Source organism: Saccopteryx leptura, chromosome 9, assembly GCF_036850995.1.
Source record: "Saccopteryx leptura isolate mSacLep1 chromosome 9, mSacLep1_pri_phased_curated, whole genome shotgun sequence".
In the NCBI taxonomy this organism is placed as follows: Eukaryota; Metazoa; Chordata; class Mammalia; order Chiroptera; family Emballonuridae; genus Saccopteryx; species Saccopteryx leptura.
The window spans coordinates 23,702,399-23,724,582 of NC_089511.1; the positions used below are offsets into that span (position 1 = coordinate 23,702,399).

The following is a 22,184-nucleotide window of genomic DNA, read 5'->3' on the forward strand; positions in this document are numbered from 1 at the left end:
TAATTTTTTATTAAGTATAGGCCTGAATTTATAGTAAAACACTCTTTGGGGGGAAAAGCTGTTAATAGAGTGATTTAAGCTAAAAATTGTGGGGAGGTACAAAAGAAGTAGAAGACATAGTCTCTCCATCTGCAAAAACATTTTTTCCATCTCTTACTCCTTTCTACTCTCTGCCCCTGTGGATATATGTGTGCTGACATTGTGTATCTCTAGTCCCAACCTGCAGTTGATTGAAGGTGATGCAAAGCAGCTAGCTGGAATGATCACTTTTACCTGCAACCTAGCTGAGAATGTGTCCAGCAAAGTTCGTCAGCTTGACCTGGCCAAGGTAATCCCATTATGCTGTTGATGTCTGAGTTAATAGAGGGCAATAGAAAAGCAACCACATTAGAAATTAGAATAGTACCATCCAATAAAAATCTAACACAAGATACCAAACTAGACACAGATATCATAAAAGAAAACTCCAGCCTGACCTGGTGGTGGCGCAGTGGATAGAGCGTCAGACTGGGATGTGGAAGGACCCAGGTTCGAGACCCCGAGGTCGCCAGCTTGAGTGCGGGCTCATCTGGTTTGAGCGAGGCTCACCAGTTTGGACCCAAGGTCGCTGGCTCCAGCAAGGGGTTGCTCGGTCTGCTGAAGGCCCGCGGTCAAGGCACATATGAGAAAGCAATCAACGAACAACTAAGATGTTGCAATGCGCAATGAAAAACTAATGATTGATGCTTCTCATCTCTCTCCATTCCTGTCTGTCTGTCCCTGTCTATCCCTCTCTCTGACTCACTCTCTGTCTCTGTAAAAAATAAATAAATAAAATTAAAAACATAATAATAATAAAATAAAAGAAAAGAAAACTCCAGACCCACTTCTTTTATGAATATAGACATGTAATTCTCAACAATACTAACAAATCAAATCCAATAACACAGAAAAAGGACTATAATATGAGCAAGTGGGGATGCAGAGTTGATTTCGCATATGAAAATCAATGTATTATACCATATCAAAAGAATAAAGGACAAAACCACATGATTATCTCATAAACTCGAATAAGAGTATTTCACAAAGTTCAACAACCCTAATAAAAAAAACTCAAACTGGAATAGAAAGGAACTTCCTCAAGCTGATGAAGGGCATCAGAGAAAAGCCCACAGATGACATTATACTTCTTGATAAAAGACTGGTTGCGCCTGACCTGTGATGGTGCAATGGATAAAGCGTTGATCTGGAAAACTGAGGTCGCAGGTTCAAAACTCTACACTTGTCTGGTCAAGGCACATATGGGAGTTGATGCTTCCTGCTCCTTCCCCCCTTTCTCTCTCTCTCTCTCTCTCTCACTCTCTCTCCTCTCTAAAATAAATAAATAAATAAATTTTTTTAAAAAGACTGATTGCGCCTGACCAGGCGGTGGCGCAGTGGATAGAGCGTCGGACTGGGATGCGGAGGACCCAGGTTCGAGACCCTGAGGTCGCCAGCTTGAGCGTGGCTCATCTGGTTTGAGCAAAAAGCCCACCAGCTTGAACCCAAGGTCGCTGGCTCCAGCAAGGGGTTACTCGGTCTGCTGAAGGCCCATGGTCAAGGCACATATGAGAAAGCAATCAATGAACAACTAAGGTGTTGCAATGCGCAATGAAAAACTAATGATTGATGCTTCTCATCTCTCTCCATTCCTGTCTGTCTGTCCCTGTCTATCCCTCTCTCTGACTCACTCTCTGTCTCTGTAAAAAAAAGACTGATTGCTTTCCCCCTGAGATTAGGAGCAAAACAAGAATGTCATTTCTCTTCACCATCATACTGCAACTTCTAACCAGGGCAGTTAGGCAAGAAAATGAAATAAAAATCATTCAGAGTGGAAAAGAAGATACTTAACACCATATATATACTTTAAAATTTTCTAGTAGCCATATTTTATTTTTTATCTTTTTTTTTTAAGATTTTATTTGTTGATTATTTTGGAGAGGAGGGAGAAAGTGGCAGTGGAGGGGGCACGGAAAGCATCAACCTGTACTAGTTGCTTCTTGTCTGTGCCTTGACCGGGCAAGCCCCGGGGTTTCAAACCGAAGACCTCAGTGTTCCAGGTCAACACTTTATCCACTGCGCCAGCACAGGTCAGGCTCTAGCAGCCATTTATTTTAAAGTAAAATAGAAGTAGGTGAAAATAATTTTTAAAATATGTTTTATTTAACTCATTGTACCCAAGAAACCACTTAAATATGTAATTATTATAAAATGGTATTAGTGAGATATTTTATCTTTTTTTTTGTACTAAATCTTTGAAATCCATTGTATATTTTGTACATACATATCTTAATTCGGACTAGCCACATTTTTTTTTATTTAAAAAAAAAAGTTTATTTAGAAAATTACATTTAAAGGGGTGACATTGATCAATAAGAGTTTATAGGTTTCAGGTGAACATTTCTATAGCAGCTGAACTGTTGATTATGTTGTATACCCATCACCCAAAGTCAAATCATTTTCTGTCACCATATGCTTATTCCTCTTTACTCTCTTCTCCCAGGGCTAGCCACAGACCAACTTTGCTCAAATGGAGCCTTGGCTATGGGAGGGGAAAAGAGAAAGAGAAAGAAAGGAGGGGGGAAGGGTAGAGAAGCAAATGGGTGCTTCTTCTCTGTGCCCTGACTGGGAATTGAACCCAGGACATCCACACACCGGGCCAATGCTCTACCACTGAGCCAACCGGCCAGGGCTGATTCATATACTTTTAAACTTGGTTTACAGCATCACACTTCCAAAATGTCAAATACATTTTGATTCTACTATACATTTAACAGTATAAGCCAAGTATAAATATGGATTATCCCTGTTTATGAGTTTCATTAGTTGAATGATCTGGTCACATAAATTAAATTGCATGATACTTGTCAGTGATCTTGGTCATCAGCAATAACAGTTTTGTTAGTGGTAGTGCTTTCGGGTTTAGTGAGAGCCAAGAAGGACCTGTGGTTAACCAGATTCAGTCCCTGAATCTCCCTACCTCCTGAAGAGATATTTTTGAAAGAACAGGGCATTGTTTCTGAGCACCAAGCCTTTTACAGAACCGGCTCTATCAAGCTATTCAGAGAGCTGATGATATCTTGGACCTGAAGTTCTGCATGGATGGAGTTCAGACTGCTTTGAGAAATGAAGATTATGAGCAGGCTGCGGCCCACATTCATCGCTACTTGTGTCTGGACAAGTCAGTCATCGAGCTCAGCCGACAGGGCAAAGAAGGTCAGTATCCCAAACTCCTGATTCCTAGTTAGGTTACAAGCATCTGTAATCTGAACTAGGCACACTCAACCAGGAAAAGGTTCTTAGGGCCCTGGCCGGTTGGCTCAGTGGTAGAGTGTCGGCCTGGCGTGCAGAAATCCTGGGTTCGATTCCCGGCCAGGGCACACAGGAGAGGCACCCATCTGCTTCTCCACCCCTCCCCCTCTCCTTCCTCTCTGTCTCTCTCTTCCCCTCCCGCAGCCCAGCTGAGGCTCCATTGGAGCAAAAGATGGCCCGGGCTCTGGGGATGGCTCCTTGGCCTCTGCCCCAGGCGCTAGAGTGGCTCTGGTCACGACAGAGCGATGCCCCAGATGGGCAGAGCATCGCCCCCTGGTGGGCGTGCCGGGTGGATCCCAGCCGGGCGCATGCGGGAGTCTGTCTGACTGCCTCCTCGTTTCCAGCTTCAGAAAAATACAAAAAAAAAAAAAAAAAGGTTCTTAGGAAATGTCTGGCAATAGACCCTATATGAGGCCTAGACCATCGTCCCAGGGCAGTGTTGTTCCTAGTTTATGGAAAAGGAAATTGAATCCAGATACCTGTTCTCTGACCAGTGGGCTCTTTCACTTTCCCATATTGCCCACTTAAAAAAACTAACTTCTTCCCCTGGCCTGGGTAGCTCAGTTAGTTAGAACATTGTCCCGATATACCAAGGCTGCGGGTTCATTCCCCGGTCAGGAGACACATAAGAATCAACCAATAAATGAAACAAAAAAATCAATGTTTTTGTCTCTCTCCTTTCTCTCTAAACTCAATTAATAAATAAATTTTTTTTATTAAGCTCTTAGCCTCATATTTTAGGTCTTCCATTTTAGCCTTTTTTTTTCTAGCCTTCTTTCATACTATTCACTCATACATCCACTCATTGTGGAAATATTTATTTCTTTTATTTGAGACAGACAGACAGATGGGAAGAGAGAGAAATGAGAAGCATCAGTTCTTCATTGCAGCACCTTAACTGTTAATTGATTGCTTTCTCATATGTGCCCTGACCAGGGGGCCCCAGCCAAGCCAGTGACCCCTTACTCAAGCCAGCAACCTTGGGCTTCAAGCCAGTGACCTTTGGACTTCAGCCAGCAATCATGGGGTCATGTCTATGATCCCATGCTCAAGCCGGTGACCCCACCTTCAAGCTGTTGAGCCTGTCCTGAAGCTGGATGAGCCCATACTCAAGCCAGTGACCTCGGGGTTTCACACCTGGGTCCTCAGTGTCCCAAGCCGATGTTCTAACCATGGTGCCACTGCCTGGTCCAGCATGCAAATATTTCTTGAGCTCCAAATGCCAGGGCATATATAGTTGACCCTTGAACAACATGGGACAACAACCTCCTGCACAATTGAAAATCCTCATATGATTACAGTATTACTTAAAATACTCTGCAAATACACTTTATCTTTCTGTTTCTATTCCTTTATTCATTACATTCCCTTTGCCTGAAATATATGTTCCTCCTGTTGAGGTATCAAGATCCTGCCCATCTTTGAGAGATGGTATGTCACCTTTAGGAAGCCTTTCCTGATTACTCAAACAGAAATGTGATTTGTGAGCATCTTTATTATGGTATCTATTCTATACCGAATTTTATTAGTTATTTCTGCACAAAGCTTATCTCTTTCACTTGGTTATAACTTCTGTGACAATTATAGCTTATTCATCTTTAAATTTTTTCTATTGATATGAGAGGGAGGAAAAGGAGGGAAAGGGGAAGGGAGAGAAAGAGCGAGAACCAAGAGAAAAAAGCATCAACTCATTTCACTTAGTTATGTACTGTGGTTGCTTCTCACACATGCCCAGTCTGGAGGTTGAACCTATGACCTTCACGTGATGGTGCTGTATCTATCTATTGAGCCACCTGGCTAGGGCTAGCTGATTCATCTTTTCCTTTTTTTTTTTTTTCAATGAGAGAAGGGAGGATAGACTCCCTCATGAGCCCAAACCATGATCCACCCAACAACCCCTGTATGGGGCTGATGCTCAAATCAGCCGAGCCATTCTCAGTGCCTGAGTCTGACTCTTGGACCAACGGAACTATCCTCACGAACCAATGGAGCCACTGGCTGTGAAAGGGGAAGAGAGAGAGAAGGGGGAGGAAGAGGCAGAGAAGCAGGTGGTCACTTCTCATGTGTGCCCTGACCAAGGATCAAACCCAGGATGTCTGCTGGGCCAGTGCTCTATCTACTGAATGAACTGGCCAGGGCCTAATTCATCTTTCAATCATCCATATTACTAGAACTGTACAATGTCTTGCACACAGTCAATGCTTAACACGTTGTTGTTGTTTTTAATGAAAAGTGGTACACAGACTAAGTGGCATTAATTTTCATTTTCCCCATTACCTAGGGAGCATGATTGATGCCAACCTGAAATTGCTGCAGGAAGCTGAACAGCGTCTCAAAGCCATTGTAACAGAGAAATTTGCTATTGCCACTAAGGAAGGGGATCTGCCCCAGGTGGAGCGCTTCTTCAAGATCTTCCCACTACTGGGTTTGCATGAGGACGGATTAAGCAAGTTCTCAGAATACCTTTGCAAGCAGGTATGGCCCCCCCATTGCTTGGCAGGATAATGGTATGGTTCTCTGTCTATATATTAGGGCACTGCATAGATCCAGTGTCTGTGGATACTTTCTCACCTCTGGATTTGACTCCCCTTTTCTGCTCTAACTATAGCAAGACTGGATGCATGCATTCATTCAGCATTTATCTATTGCCGGTCTACTATGTGTCATGCATGGCCTAGACATCTGCTGATGCATGTTTATTTCCAACAGATCAAGTTAAAGTATCAGAAAGTTAAAATGCAAATTCTCTGACAAGTTGACTCACCCTTTCCAAGCTGTGAGCCAGGAACTGGCTTCTTTTAAGAGCATTTGGAGTTTTTGGTTAGTGGTTTTAAGACTTCATACCTGGGTTGAGTCTCAAAATAAGCCACAGTGCCTGACCAGGCAGTGGCGCAGTGGACTGGGACACAAAGGACCCAGGTTCAAAACCCCAAGTTTGCCAGCTTAAGCGCAGGCTCATCCAGCCTGAGTGTGGGCTCACCAGCTTAAGCGCAGGGTCACTCGCTTAAGCGTGGGATCATAAACATGACTCTGTGGTTGCTGGCTTACGCCCTAGGTCGCTGGCTTAAGCAAGGGGTCACTCTGCAATAGCCCCCCAGAATTGATGCTTCTCATCTCTCTCCCTTCCTGTCTATTCCTGTCTTTCCCTCTCTGTCTCTGTAAAAGAAGCAGCAGCAGCAGCTAGCTACAGTTAAAGTCTTTCCCAACCTTAGGTGGAGAGAAACAAATACCAGCAGGCATGTCTGTCAGAGAAGGTTGTTGTTTTCTTTATTTTTTTTTATTTTTTAAGATTTTATTTATTCCTTATGGGGGGGGGGGTGAGAAGGGGGAAGGAGCAGGAAGCATCAACTCCCATATGTGCCTTGACCAGGCAAACCCAGGGCTTTGAACCGGCAACCTCAGCATTTCCAGGTCAATGCCTTATCCACTGCGCCACCACAAATCAGGCTGTTTTTTATTTTAATTATGTGTCAGTGCATCCTGTACCTCACCCCCAAATTCTGTATAACGAAACACTAATACGCTGTTAAGAAAAATAATATAGTTCCATGTGTGCTGATATATGCACTCTCTAATATATGTGGTTTATTAAGTTAAAGTATGCTACTGTTGGCCCTGGCCGGTTGGCTCAGTGGTATAGAGCGTTGGCCCGGCGTGTGGATGTCCCAGGTTCGATTACCGGAACATTTGTTTCTTCACCCTTCCCCCTCTCCTTTCTCTCTATCTCTCTCTTCCCCTCCTGCAGCCAAGGCTACATTGGAGCAAAGTTGGCCTGGGCACTGAGAATGGCTCTATGGCCTCTGCCTCAGGCACTGGAATAGCTCCAGTTGCAATTGAGCAATGGCCCAGGTGGGCAGAACCTCCCCCTGGTGGCCTTGCCAGGTGGGTCCCGGTCAGGCGCATGGGGGAGTCTGCCTCTCTGCCTACCCACTTCTCACTTCAGGAAAAATACCAAAAAAAAAAAAGTTTGCTACTGTTCTTGTTTAAAATGAATTGCATGGCAGTAAAGATGAATGCTTGTATAAGCATGGGATATTTTTGGAAGATTTAATAGTAATCATCTCTAAAGATGGGAATTATATCTAAAGACATAGATAAGAGGAAGAACTAACTTTTCACCAAACACTTCTTTATTCCTTTTGAACATTTCAGTGTTTGTGTTTTATCCATTCTAGAAAAGTGAGTAAAAGTAAAACTCAGGCCCTGGCTAGTGGCTTATTGGTTAGAGCATCGGTCAGCATATAAACGTCCTGGGTTCAGTTTCTGGTCAGGGGACACAGGAAAAGTGGCCATCTGCTTCTCTCCTCCTCCTTCTTCCCTTTTTCCCCTCTTCTCCTCCCACAGTCAGTGGCTTGATTGGTTCAAGCACAGCCCCGGGTGCTGAAGATAGCTCAGTTGATCTGAGTGTGGCAGCCTCAGGCACTAAAAATAGCTTAGAACTCAAGCATCGGCCCAAGATGGGGTTGTCAAGTGAATCCTACTTGGGGTTGGGGCACATGCAGTAGTCTGTGTTACTATCTCCACATCTCTCAATTATAAATAAATTAATTAATTAAATATAGCTGTTTATGGTACCTTTTTAAAAATTAATACTTTGCCATCTGGACCATCTTTAAAATGACTTCCACTTTTAATCCTTTAAAAGTTTCTTCAACAGTGCTCAGATTCCTCATCCTGCTCAATAAAATACCATTTATGATAACTTTGGTTTTTTTGTTTTGTTTTGTTTTTTGTGGGTTGTTTTTTTTTACAGGGACAGAGAGAGAGTCAGAGAGAGGGATAGATAAGGACAGACAGACAGGAACAGAGAGAGATGAGAAGCATCAATCATCAGTTTTTCATTGTAACACCTTAGTTATTCATTGATTGCTTTCTCATATATGCCTTGACCTCGGGCCTTCAGCAGATCGAGTAAACCCTTGCTGGAGCCAGCGACCTTGGGTCCAAACTGGTGAGTTTTGTGGTTTGTTTGTTTTTGTTTTGTTATTTTTGTTTGGGTTTTTTTTTGTTTTTTGTTGGGTTTTGTTTTTTGCTCAAGCTGGCAACCTCGGGATCACGAACCTGGGTCCTCCGCATCCTAGTCCGACGCTCTATCCACTGTGCCACTGCCTGGTCAGGCTTTTATGATAACTTTGAATTATACTTTACGATGATTTTTGAAATTGGGGACTTTGTCCCTTGACTAATGGAAGTACATATTTTCAAGAGAAGAAAAGCATTATTTATACCTCTGAATAGAAGAACAGCTACCACTGTGTTCAAGTTCCTTGTCTTGTCTGAGGCTTACACAGCACAGAGCTCTCAAGGAAAGTTCCGCTGTGCTGCCTAGGCTGTCACGCGTCAGGGGAAACATGGGAAGAGGAAGGCAGTGGGAAAACTGAGGCTAGCCTTTGGTGTGAGAAATATGTATATGTGCATTTTCTTTTTCTTATTTTTTTCAGGTGGCCAGTAAAGCTGAAGAGAATCTGCTGTTGGTACTAGGGATGGACATGAGTGATCGAAGAGCTGCAATCATCTTTGCAGACACACTCACTCTCCTGTTTGAAGGCAAGCTTTTCTCCACTCTAGGGAGGTTATAGACCTTAACCTACCTAACACCTGTGTCCTAGCTTTTCTTCTCCCCATCAACCTGATGCCTTTAAATGAATCCTGTAATTTACTGTATACTGGTTTGTTGGAGAATTAACTTCCTGATTCATCATCAGATTAGCAAAGATTGGTTTGATCCTCTCTAGCCCTCAAGACCAAACTCTAAGAATAAATTTAACCCTAAAATACATCACTGGGAAGAGAGCAGTGCTGATTTTTAAAGATGTTCCTGTAGAAACTAGCAATATAATAGGAAGAGCCTGCTGGTATACCAAGCATAGAGCATATTTAACAGACAAGTTTGTTTAGCAACTTCCAGCACTGACAGGAATCATTTGTATTCATTTTGGGAGGTGAAACACCCAGAAGGGGTTGAGTTAAACCTTGGGTCAGCTTTGGCTGGAAAAGAGTTTACTTTGTGGGGAAAATATTTGGAATCCAACCCTCTTACTTTCTCCTCTCTAGGGATTGCCCGCATTGTGGAAACTCACCAGCCAATAGTGGAGACCTATTATGGGCCAGGGAGACTTTATACCCTGATAAAATATCTGCAGGTGGAATGTGACAGACAGGTAGAGAAGGTGGTAGACAAGTTCATCAAGCAGAGGAACTACCACCAGCAGGTAAGCAGGGGAAGTTCCAAGGTTTGAAAATAGCATTAACCAGGGACACCTAATGGAATAAACTTGGGTAGGGGGAGATGCAGACAAGAAAAATGAATGCCGAATACAGACTGGCCTGCATCTTGCCTATCAGGACTTGAGGTCCTGATGTTCTCAATACAGTGATGATGGTCTCAGTACAGGATGGAGAAGGAACTGAAAAGGACTTCATGACAGGAACACTATAGCAACAGTAAGCCAGTTCTCATAGAATGTGCAACTGTGTTTTCTGGTGATTTGAGACTTTTATTTGTGAAGATCCTATTAGGTGTCAAGTGATACATCTCATGTTTCTCCTTAGTTCCCTTAAGAACTAAAGGTAACTTTTGCTTTTTCAGGGCTTTATTTCTCCATTCCATTGAGCAGAGAAAGAGCAGGACTTAGATTTAGTAGTCCCATGGACTCTAGACAGGAGTCCATTGGAACACTATTAACATCATTGTTAAATACAACAATAGAGGTGAGCATTACCATCTAAATCAAAAGTAAACCTTTGGCTCATTGTCCTGAAAGGCTACTTTTGGCTTGGCTGTTAAACAACTAAACCTAAACATTCTTGTATCCTAGAAGTTTGGAGTGACTAGCAAAAGGCAGATAGGAGGAAGTTGGGGAAGAGCATTCTCATTTGTGATGTTTTACAGTTTCGTCATGTCCAGAACAACTTGAGAAATTCTGCAACAGAAAAAATAGAACCAAGGTAATCCTCTCTTTTTCAACCCATAGGTGTTTGGATTGGCAAACAGGTGTCATTCAGAGACTACATTTAGAATGTGGTTTATGTTTTTCTTGTTCTTGTTTTTAAGAGAGAGTGGAAAGGAGTTGGAAAGAGAGAGAGAGAAACTTCAGTTTGTTGTTCCATTTATTCATGCCATCATTGGTTGGTTCTTGTATGTGCCCTGACCAAGGATCAAACCCGCAACCTCAGCATGTTGCAATGATGCTCTAACCAACTGAACTACCCAGCTAGTTTTTAAAATGTTGTATTTTTTACTCTTGGAGGTTTTTTTGTTTTACTTTTGTTATTTTGATTTTTTAAGTGAGAAATGGGAAGGCAGAGAGACAGATTCCTGCATGCACCCTGACCAGGAACCACCCAGCAAGCCAACTAGGAGGCGGTGCTCTGCTCCTCTGCAGTCGCTGCTCTATTGCTTGGCGACTGAGCTATTTTAGTGCTTGAGGTGAGGCCATAGAGCCATCCTCAGTGCCCAGGACCAACTTGCTCCAACTGAGCCATGGCTGCAGGAGGGGAAGAGAGAGAAGGAAAAGGGATAGAGAAGTAGATGGTTGCTTTCTTTGTTTTCCCTGACCGGGAATCAAACCCAGGATTTTCACACACCAGGCAGATGCTCTTCTACTGAGCCAACCAGCTAGGGCCAATTCTTGGTGTGTGTTTTTTTAAGATTTTATTTATTGATTTTAGAGAGGAGGGCAGAGTAGTGGGAAGCATCAACTCATAGTAACTGCTTCTCTTATGTGCCTTGACCAGGCAAGCCCAGGGTCTAGAACTGGTGACCTCAGCATTCCAGGTCAATGTGTTATCCACTGCACCACCACAGGTCAGGCAACACCTGGTTTTCTTAAATAGAATATGTCATACAAACAAGACATACATATAACATGTGTGGTTCATAAAGAATAATGGATCATTATCAATACCTTTGAAGTCCCCAAAGTAACTTTCCTTCTCTCCCTCCTCCAAAGGTAACTATTACCCTAAAATTTTAGGCTTTTAACTTTTCTAATAAAAATAACATATGCTTATCAAAAGGAAGTCCAGCCTGACCAGTGGTGGCACAATGGATAGAACATCAACCTGGGACACTAAAGTCCCTGGTTTAAAACCCAGAAGTCACCGGCTTGAGCATGGGCTGTTGGCTTGAGCTTGGGGTCACTGGCTTGAGCATGGGATCATCAGCATGATCCCAAGGACACTGGCTTGAACCCATGGTTGCTGGCTTGAGCAACGGGTTGCTGACTTGGTTTGAACCTGCCCCCATCAACTCCTCCCTCATCAAGGCATGTACAATAAGTAATTAATGCACAACTAAAGTGAAACAACTACAAGTTGCACTCACTTCTTTCATGTCTCTCCTCTCTCCCTTCCTCTCGCACTAAAAAAATAATAATAATAAATAATAAAAGTACAAAAAAAGGAAATTCAGACATTTTAAAAATGTATTCATTCATTCAGCACATTTTTATTGATTACACATTACCTGTCCTTGGCACAGAAAATATGGCAGCAAGCAAGGTGAGCAAAACAGTCCTAATTCTCTTTTTTTTTTTTTTTAGAGAGAGAGAGAGAAAGAGTCAGAGAGAGGGATAGACAGGGAGACAGGGACAGACAGACAGGAACAGAGAGAGATGAGAAGCATCAATCATCAGTTTTTCGTTGCGACACCTTAGTTGTTCATTGATTGCTTTCTCATATGTGCCTTGACCGCAGGTCTTCAGCAGACCGAGTAACCCCTTGCTGGAGCCAGCGACCTTAGGTCCAAGCTGGTCAGCTTTGCTCAAACCAGATGAGCCCACGCTCAAGCTGGCAACCACAGGGTCTCGAACCTGGGTCCTCTGCATCCCAGTCCGACGCTCTATCCACTGCGCCACTGCCTAGTCAGGCCTAATTCTTTTTTTTTTTTTTTTAAGTGAGAGAGTGAGAAACAGGAAAGGGGAGAAGTAGCAGCAACTAGTAGTTGTGGAACTTTAATTGTTCATTGATTGCCTCTCATATGTGTCTTGACTGGGGTGCTCCAGCCACGCCAGTGACTTGGGTTTCAATCCAGTGACCATGGGGTCACGTCTATAATCCCATGCTCAAGCCAGCAACCTTATGCTCAAGCTGGTGAGCCTGCACCCCAGCCAGATGAGCCCACACTCAGGCCTGATGAGCCCATGCTCAACCTGTATGAGCCCACACTCAAGCTGGCAACCTTGGGGTTTCAAACCTGGGACCTCAGCATCCCAGCTCAGCATTCTATTCATGGCACCACCACCAGTCAGGTCCAAATTCTTTCTTTGTGGTATCTCTGGTCTCTAGTGTTTACTGTATGCCAAACACTGTTCTAAGCACTTAAATATTAAATCAGTTATTCCAGGTTTTCTCAGCCTCAGTACTGTTCACGTTGGATTCTTTGTTATGGAAGACTATGCATGCATTGTAGGACATTTAACATCCCTCACCCTTACTAGATATTGGAAACATCCTCCATTTGTGACAACCAAAAATGGCTCCAGACACTGCCCAATTTTTTCTGAGGTTTAAAATCACCCTCAGTTAAGGATCACTGAGTTTATCCATAAATGTTTTTTATTGATAAGGAAACCAAAGCCTAGAGAGCTTAAGTGGCTTGCCCAAGGTCATATAGCTAGAAAGTGGCAAAGCCAAGAAAAGAATCCAAGCAGTCTGACTCTAGAGTTCATGCTGTTAATCACTATGATATATTAAGTGTAGGGTACAAGAAAACATGGAATAAAGGGATATAACCTATGCTGATGAACTTCAAGGAAAAATTCCTGAGGACATGGCCTTAGATCTGAGACCTTAAGAGTAGTAAATAGGAATAAGAGGTGAAAAGTGTTCCAGGTAAGAGCAGGGAAAATATTTGCAAAACACCTTCTGTGTTTGAAAAAGTGAAAGAAGGACAGTGTAGAGAGTTGGGGAAAACCTGATATGAGATGAATCTGAAGAGGTTGTTAGAGTTAGGCCATTCCAGGTCTGTGTCCTAAGAACAACGGAATTATTTATTTATTTATTTATTTTAGCGACAGAGAGAGGAACAGGCAGGAAGGGAGAGGGATGAGAAGCATCAATTCTTCATTGCGGCACCTTAGTTGTTCATTGATTGCTTTCTCATATGTGCCTTGACCAGGGGTCTACAGCTGAGCCAGAGACCCCACGCTTAAGCCAGCAACCTTGGGCTTCAAGCCAGTGACCCTGCACTCAAGCTGGATGAGCCCGTGCTCAAACCGGTGACCTTGGAGTTTCAAGCCTGGGCCCTCTACATCACAGCCCAAAACTCTATCCACTATGTCACTGCCTGGTCAGGCTGGAAATCTTTATTATGATATGACCAGATTTATGTTTTGAAAAGATCTTTTGGATTTCAGTTTGAAAAATGGATCCGTTTGTGTATATAAACTGAAGTAGAGCTTCAACTTCATTTTTTTAATGTACATATCCATTGACCTAGCACAATTTATTGAAAAGACTTACTTTCCTGTTGTCTTAACACTCTCCTTGGAAATCTGTTGGTCATAAATGTGAAGATTTCTGGATTCTCAATCTATAGATCTATTCTTATGTTAGTACCACACTGTCTTGATTGCTGTAGCTTTGTAGCAAATTTCGAAATTGGGAAGTGTGAGTCTTCCAACTTAGTTTTTGTTTGTTTGTTTGTTTTAGATTGTTTCAGCTATTCATCTGGGTGGATGAATGGGTCTGGGACAGTTTAATGGTATGCCCCCAAATCTCATCACAGCCAAATAAAAAATTGAGGAGATGTGATTTCTTTCACATGAGGCATAGATAATTTTTATGCAAACTGCTAACAAAAACACATCTCTCAATCTCTTATTTAGCCCTAGCTAGATTTTAGGGAGTAAGTGAAAGATATGGTTGACAGCCGTTTCTGATTATAACTGGGTCAGCAGAGCCAGGATGACCATCTGGCAGAGACCTTGTGGACCTAGTGGGGAGAGGTATTTGGGGCTGGGTTTGCCCTGCAACTATCTTAGAGAATCCAGCGTTCTCCTGCTTATTTCTGCTCCATGTGTCTCAGGGAACTGGACCCCATCTTGACTGAGGTCACCCTGATGAATGCCCGCAGTGAATTGTATTTAAGCTTCCTTAGGAAGAGGATCAGCTCCGATTTTGAGGTGGGGGACTCCATGGCCTCAGAAGAAGCAAAGCAAGGTAAAAGGCATTTCTGATATTCCTTGGAAAGGCTGGGGTTTGGCTGGCCCTACTGTTTCATAGTGAAGCCACAGATCTCTTTCTAAGGAAAAAACCATGCCCTCTCCGGATAGCTTGGTTGGTTTGAGCATTGTCCCAAAGTGCAGACGTTGCTGGTTTGATCCCCAGTCAGGGCACAGACAGGAACATCTGTATGTGTTTTGCAACACATACAGGAACAGATCTTCTTGTCTCTTTCCTGCTCTCTCCCTTCCCCTCTCTAAAATCAATAAAATAAACATTTATAAGTAATAATAAATAAGGGAAAAACTGGGACTTGTTAGCGTCGGGGGGGGGGGGGTGTCTATGGCCAAATTGTCTCCCAGGAGAAAATCTGGACTTAACCAAATTTGGAAATTGGACTGGTCTTTGAAGCCATCTAATCATTTACAGACAAAGGCTAATGCCCAGAATGATAAAAATTACTTTCCTCTGTTCTTTTCCCCACACCATGCTTTCTTACCAGCATTGGTTTAAGGACTGGTGTTTAAATAGGTGGTATGTGCACATGATAGGTAGATATACAGACAGATGGATTAGATAGATGATAGATAGATAGATAGATAGATAGATAGATAGATAGATAGATAGATAATAGATAGGTGATAGATAGGTGATAGATAAATAGCAAGAAAGGAAAAATATACATAACTTCATAAAGGAACTTTTAGAGTGATAGAAATATTCCAAACTGGATTGTAGCAATTGTTGCAAAATATAAAGTTACTTAAATAATTATTGAGTTGTATACATACAAAACTATGATTATAGCTATGTAAGTTATGTTCAAATTTGGAATAAAAACTAGAAAGGAGCCTGAAGAAATGAAAATGGTTGATCTAGTTCCCTTGAGAAAAAAGAGTGAGTATTCTTTCTTGGCTGTCCCCTAGAGCACCAGAAGTGTCTGGACAAGCTCCTCAATAATTGCCTTTTGAGCTGCACCATGCAGGAGCTAATTGGCTTGTATATTACCATGGAGGAGTACTTCATGAGGGAGACTGTGAATAAGGTAGGACAGAGGACACGTCTCTTTGGAAATGGGCCCTTTCCTGTCCAAGAAGCCAGGCTGAGGGAAATGACTGAGGCGTGTCACGTTTCTTGGTCTTGCTTTGAGAATACCCTTACATGCAGACTGAGTGGCACCACTTTGTTTAGTTAGCTTTGGAACTGTCGCACTCTTCATAAATCCAGGTGGGGCTTCTTTCCCAAGGATCAAAAAAGAACACCTCAGCTCCTCAGGGAATCTACTTGTTCCCTGCCTCCCTAGAGGTGTGTGGGTAAGGAGTCTCAGGGAAAAGGGTCGCTCCTGGTGTCCTGCATCCCAGGTAACAGTTGTCTTCAAGGCAAAGGCCCTAAATATTTTTACTTAATTTCTTAACATAGTGACCAGTAGGGAAGTGAGCTATCTTAATAAGGAAGATCCACACCCAACTCTGACCAGAACAGACTGTCTGGGGGAAAACATGGGTAAGGTATAGAAAATGAAGCAGAGCCAGAGCCTATTTCAGAACCATCTCAAACACTGACATGCAAAACTGGGACCCTTACTGGATGCTTTGCCTTTTGGATAGGCTGTGGCTCTGGACACCTATGAGAAGGGCCAGTTGACATCCAGCATGGTGGACGACGTCTTCTACATTGTTAAAAAGTGCATTGGGCGGGCTCTGTCCAGCTCCAGCATTGACTGTCTCTGTGCCATGATCAACCTCGCCACCACAGAATTGGAGTCTGACTTCAGGTATGGTTGACGCTTTCTCATTTCTAGCAGGCAGAAAGGTCCTAATTGTGATTGATTACTGAGGCCCATTTATTTCTTCCCTTTTTTTCTTATAATAGTTCAGTTCTATACATGATACAATCTCTTATCCATAGCACAACATTCTTGGCTCCAAGCAGCTATACAGCCATATGTCCTATGAGCCAATTCTATGTTCCCTGGACTACATTGGAGGTGGTGTCATTGGCCCTCAGACCTACAAAAGAGACCAGGAAGTTCAGATGAAGGCGATAGTTGTAATGTTAACACTCATAGTTACCATTACTACAGACCAGGCACTATGCTGATTGCCTGCTCATGTTTAGTCCTAATAACAACCCTATGAGATAGGAACTATTATAGGAACTATTAGCTCTATTTTATAGGTGAGGAAACTGAGGCTTAAGGAAATTCCGGCCTGACCAGGCGGTGGTGCAGTAGATAGTGGCAGACTGGGACACAGAGGACCAGGTTCAAAACCCCAAGGTTGCCGGCTTGAGTGCAGGCTAATCCGGCTTAAGTGCAGGCTCACCAGCTTGAGCTCAGGGTCACTGGCTTGAGCATGGGATCATAGACGTGACCCCATGGTCTCTGGCCTGAGCCCAAAGATCACTGGCTTGAAGCCCAAGGTTGCTGGCTTGAGCAAGAGGTCACTCACTCTACTATAGTCCCCCCACTCCCCACCCCGTCAAGGCATATATGAGAAAGCAATCAATGAACAATTAAGGAGTTGCAATGAAGAATTGATGATTCTCGGCCGTGGGCAGTTGGCTCAGCAGTAGAGTGTCAGCCCAGCATGTGGAAGTCCCGGGTTTGATTCCCAGCTAGGGCACACAGGAGAAGCGCCCATCTGCTTCTCCATCCTTCCCCCTCTACTTTCTCTCTGTCTCTCTTTCCCTCCCACAGCCAAGGCTCCATTGGAGCAAAGTTTGCTCAGGCACTATGGATGGCTCCATGGCCTCCACCTCAGGCGCTAGATTGGCTCTGATTGCAACCGTCCCCTGGTGGGCATGCCGGGTGGATCCTGGTTGGGCACATGCGGGAGTTTGTCTTCTGCCCCCCTCCCACTTCTCACTTTGGAAAAATACAAAAAAAAAATTGATGTTTCTCATCTCTCCCTTTCTGTCTGTCTGTCCCTATCTGTCCCTCTCTGTTTCTGTCTCTGTCACAAAATAAAAAAGGAAATTCCATCCCTTGTCAAAGATACCACACCTTATACGTGGTAGGATATGGACTGGAGTCCCAAACTGACTTTCTCAGAACCCATTCTCCCAGTTTTTCTCAACACGACAAGTCATTAAGCTGTACTGCTGAGTTTGTTAGAGCTCAGTGGTCATAAGTGAAAGCTTCATAGGAAGTCAAGAATTAGCTATTCGCCCTGGCCGGTTGGCTCAGCGGTAGAGCGTCGGCCTAGCGTGCGGAGGACCCGGGTTCGATTCCCGGCCAGGGCACACAGGAGAAGCGCCCATTTGCTTCTCCACCCCTCTGCTGCGCTTTCCTCTCTGTCTCTCTCTTCCCCTCCCGCAGCCAAGGCTCCATTGGAGCAAAGATGGCCCGGGTGCTGGGGATGGCTCTGTGGCCTCTGCCTCAGGCGCTAGAGTGGCTCTGGTCGCAACATGGCGACGCCCAGGATGGGCAGAGCATCGCCCCCTGGTGGGCAGAGCGTTGCCCCATGGTGGGCGTGCCGGGTGGATCCCGGTCGGGCGCATGCGGGAGTCTGTCTGACTGTCTCTCCCTGTTTCCAGCTTCAGAAAAATGAAAAAAAAAAAAAAAAAAGAATTAGCTATTCTTCTCTGTGTGCTCTTGTCACCAGTGCCCCGAGGGGCATTGACCTCTCTCCTACCCTGGCTGCTTTATAGTCCTCTCAAGGATTGGTTATAACCCCAAGAGAGCAACTTGTGCTGCTGTCAGGATAGGAGGCCTTCTGGAGGCCAGATTGAGCACTGTCAATCCTCAATTTACCCCTATGCCATTCTGCCCCCCTCCAGGGACGTTCTGTGTAACAAGCTGCGGATGGGCTTCCCAGCCACCACTTTACAGGACATCCAGCGTGGGGTGACTAGCGCCGTGAACATCATGCACAGCAGCCTCCAGCAGGGCAAATTTGACACAAAAGGCATTGAGAGCACTGACGAGGCCAAGCTGTCCTTCCTGGTAGGTAGCCCCACCTACTGGGAGCTGGGTGGGTTTATCTCGAGAGGGTAAACTATGCCCTCTAAGCTACAGTATAACCTTCAACTGGAGACTTTTCCTCTAGTGTCTATGTAGGAGGAAAACCCCTTTAAGGAAAGCTCTTCCTAGAAGGTTCTAAAGCCATTTCTAACCCAGGCACCTATTTCTGAGGAGCCTGAGCCGGAACAGGCACTGTTCCCTGCCTGGAAGTTTGGATGTCTCGGCTTTACGGAGTGCTTGTCCTTAAGAGCACGATCCAGCTGTTCCGGGGCTCCACTGAGTATCGAGCGTAGCGTGCATCTGCCACAGAACCAACTGCAGTATCTGTGCCAGGCCCCCAGACAGCTTCTCTGAGGACAGTCCCCCAGCACGGGTGGGGGCCAACCCTGTAAGCCTACCAGCACTGCTTTTCTAGCACGCTTCTTAGGCTTTCAGCTTTCTCAGAAAGGTGACCTATTAAAGCCCTTAGCTGCCCAGAGTGACATATGTGGTGAAGCAGTGAGTCTTCCCAGTTGAGGGACAGCTGGTGAAGGAGAAGTACGGGAGGATGAAAGGGCTTACACAAGGAAACAGCTAGTTTGTGATGAGCCAGAAAGAACACCGATGAGTCCTGAGCTCACATTCGGGCCTCTGGCACTTCCTGTCTTGGCATGAATGGGAACAGCACTGTCAGAGGGCATTCTGCCTCACCCTTACATTGGCCAGACGCTAGTCTTGGCTCCTGAGGGGCAGAGGCTGAAGGAAGCATCCAACAGCAGAGCTTCAATCAGTACACGGAGGGGGGCTCTGAGTGAGCACCCCAGTGTTGGATGCAAAACTGCATGCATAGATTTTTTCTGGAAGCAGGGTGCTTAGCTTTTCAGACTCTTAATTCCCAAGAGTTCAGAGCTGTTACTTTCTTAGACAGAAACCTAAACATAGTAATATCTACCCCATCCTTGTACAAGGGAACCCACAGTGACTAGTCCTCAGACAGATCCAGTATGGAGGCTCGTCAGGCAGCCCCACTCTTTTCCTGTCATTGCAGATATTTTCCCTGGGCATGGGTTCTGTTGATCTGGAATGTCATGGTTGCCAAGAAAGAGTATAGCTCCAAGAAGCTATTGCCTCTGAATATGGTGCCTTTGGAGAACTTTGCCAAAATGTCTGGCTTCATATGATCATGGATTGACTTAAATTTTTTCATTTTGTTTACACTCCATTTCATTCTTTATAGAACTTATTTTATTCTTTCATTTCTTTGTTCAGAAACGGCTTCTTGTTACCTACTACAACAAAGTTTGACATCCTTCTCTGGTGGTTGTTGAAGGCCCTCTGAATCTGAGCCATCCTGCCACTCTAGTCCTATTTTCCACTACTTGGTCTGCAAGTCCCCATCAGACTAATGGCTGCATTCGTGCATTGGCTACTCCCATTTAGACAGTTTTATTGTTTGAGGGCCAGAAGATAAGGCCAATAAGAAAAGTGGTGCTGCCTGAACTGTGATGGTGCAGTGGATAGAGTATCAGCTTAGAATGCTGGGGTCTCTGGTTCAAAACCCTGGGCTTGCCTGGTCAAGGCACATATGAGAAGCAATAAGAGTACTACGAGTTGATACTTCCTTAAATTTTTTATTTTTTATTTTTTTTACAGAGACAGGGGGTCAGAGGGATAGACAGGGACAGACAGACAGGAATGGAGACAGATGAGAAACATCAATGATTAGTTTTTCATTGCACGTTGCGACTTCTTAGTTGTTCATTGATTGCTTTCTCATATGTGCCTTGACCATGGGCCTTCAGCAGACTGAGTAACCCCTTGCTGGAGCCAGCAACCCTGGGTCCAAGCTGGTGAGCTTTTGCTCAAGCCAGATGAGCCCATGCTCAAGCTGGCGACCTCGGGGTCTCGAACCTGGGTCCTTCTACATCCCAGTCCAACGCTCTATCCACTGTGCCACCGCCTGGTCAGGCAAGTTGATGCTTCCTGATCTTCCCTCCTTCCCTAGTTCTCTCTCTCTCTAGTCAATAAATAAAAACCTTTTTTAAAAAGAAAGGGCCTGACCAGGCAGTGGCACAGCAGATAGAGCATTGGAATGGGATATGGAGGACCTAGGTTTGAAACCCTAAGGTCTTTGGCTTGAGTATGGGCTCATCTGGCTTGACTGTGGACTCGCTGGATTGAGCGTGGGGTCACTGGCTTGAGTTGGGATTATAGGCATGACCCTATGGTCACTGACTTGAGGCCAAGGTCACCAACTTGAGCAAGGGGTCACTTGCTCTGCTGTAGCCCCCTGGTCAAGGCACATATGAGAAAGCAATCAATGAACAACTAAGGTGCTGCAACAAAGAATTGATGCTTCTCATCTCTCTCCCTTCCTATTTGTCTGCCCCCATCTGTCCCTTTCTCTCTTTCTCTCTCTCTCTGTCTCTCACAGAGAAAAAGAAAAAAGAAAGGTGATGCTGAATGCTTGGTGACAGGTTTCTAGTTTTTCTGATATCAAGTACTTATAATGACATCACTCTCACCACAGAGCCTATCTCTTTTGTCACCATAGTTCATAGGTTCTCAAGATGAATTTCCCCATGATGCTGACGTATCATTCACCATGAGTTGGGATAAGCCCAGTTCTTCAAAATAAGGAAATTTTGAAGTGAATACCATTTGAACCCAAATCCATTTTCACCTCATGACATTACTCTTGGGGCCCTTAACACCTCAGAAATATTTATGTTGCCATCTTCATCCTCGAGCTGTCATGACAGTGCAGTTAGTGCCCTGGAAGCTAGCGATGTTAGCAGCGGTGTGATAATGTAAGGCCTGAGTCCTATCCCCCCACAGCAGAAGCAGCCTCAGCACTGTCAGCAGTGCTGCTTTTCAGTGTCGGCTGCCAGACATTGATAACAGATGCAGTCTCAGGAGACGAGGGACCGTCCTAATCTCAGCCCCCTGGGGCTCTGGATTTTTCTTTTCTTTTTTCTTTTTTCTTTTTTCTTTTTTTTTTTTTTTTGTGGCAGAGACAGAGTCAGAGAGAGGGACAGATAGGGACAGACAGGAAGGGAGAGAGATGAGAAATATCAATTCTTCGTTGTGGTCCCTTAGTTGTTCATTGATTGCTTTCTCATATGTGCCTTGACTGGGGGCTACAGCAGACCGAGTAACCCCTTGCACGAGCCAGCGACCTTGGCCTCAAGCTGGTGAGCTTTGATCAAACCAGATGAGCCTGCACTCAAGTTGGCGACCTTGCGGTCTCGAACCTGGGTCCTCCACATCCCAGTTCGACGCTCTATCCACTGCGCCACTGCCTGGTCAGGCGATTTTTCTTTTCTTTAACTTTATTTTTTCCATTGATTTGAGAGAGAGAAAGGAAGGGCAAGGAGGGAGTGAGAGAGAAACATCAACTTGTTTTTCTACTTAGTTCCATTTAGTTGTGCACTCATAAGTTGCTTCTCATATGTGACCTGACCAGGGATCAAGAGACGATGCTCTACCCACTGACCCACCCAGCCAAGGCCTGGGATTTTTCTTTTACTCTGAAATCCTGAAGCTCCTGACTCATCTCTTGAAAATTGGCTTCTCCCTACATCACCTCTGTTTTTCTGGTCATGCTATAAGCACACCAGTTCATAGGCTATGTGATTCTCTCAAACTAAGTTCCTGCCCCACACAGCCTCTAGGGTAGTATTCCTTATCCATAGCTGTGCTCATGTGGCATTCATCTGCTTTAATCCTGTCACCCCATTGGCCA

At 44.4% G+C, this 22,184-nt stretch overlaps 1 protein-coding gene across 1 annotated transcript in view; it reads left to right on the plus strand.

Moving 5' to 3' along the window:
- COG4 (component of oligomeric golgi complex 4) overlaps window positions 1-22,184 on the plus strand; it is a 32,870-nt gene that overhangs the window by 2,679 nt on the left and 8,007 nt on the right. The window contains exons 3-12 of the mRNA XM_066349758.1: window positions 214-328; window positions 3,060-3,234; window positions 5,612-5,805; window positions 8,772-8,877; window positions 9,385-9,542; window positions 10,223-10,278; window positions 14,360-14,493; window positions 15,423-15,541; window positions 16,104-16,270; window positions 18,277-18,442. Of these exons, the coding sequence (XP_066205855.1) occupies window positions 214-328; window positions 3,060-3,234; window positions 5,612-5,805; window positions 8,772-8,877; window positions 9,385-9,542; window positions 10,223-10,278; window positions 14,360-14,493; window positions 15,423-15,541; window positions 16,104-16,270; window positions 18,277-18,442 (1,390 nt within the window). The remainder of the gene's footprint in view (window positions 1-213; window positions 329-3,059; window positions 3,235-5,611; window positions 5,806-8,771; window positions 8,878-9,384; window positions 9,543-10,222; window positions 10,279-14,359; window positions 14,494-15,422; window positions 15,542-16,103; window positions 16,271-18,276; window positions 18,443-22,184) is intronic.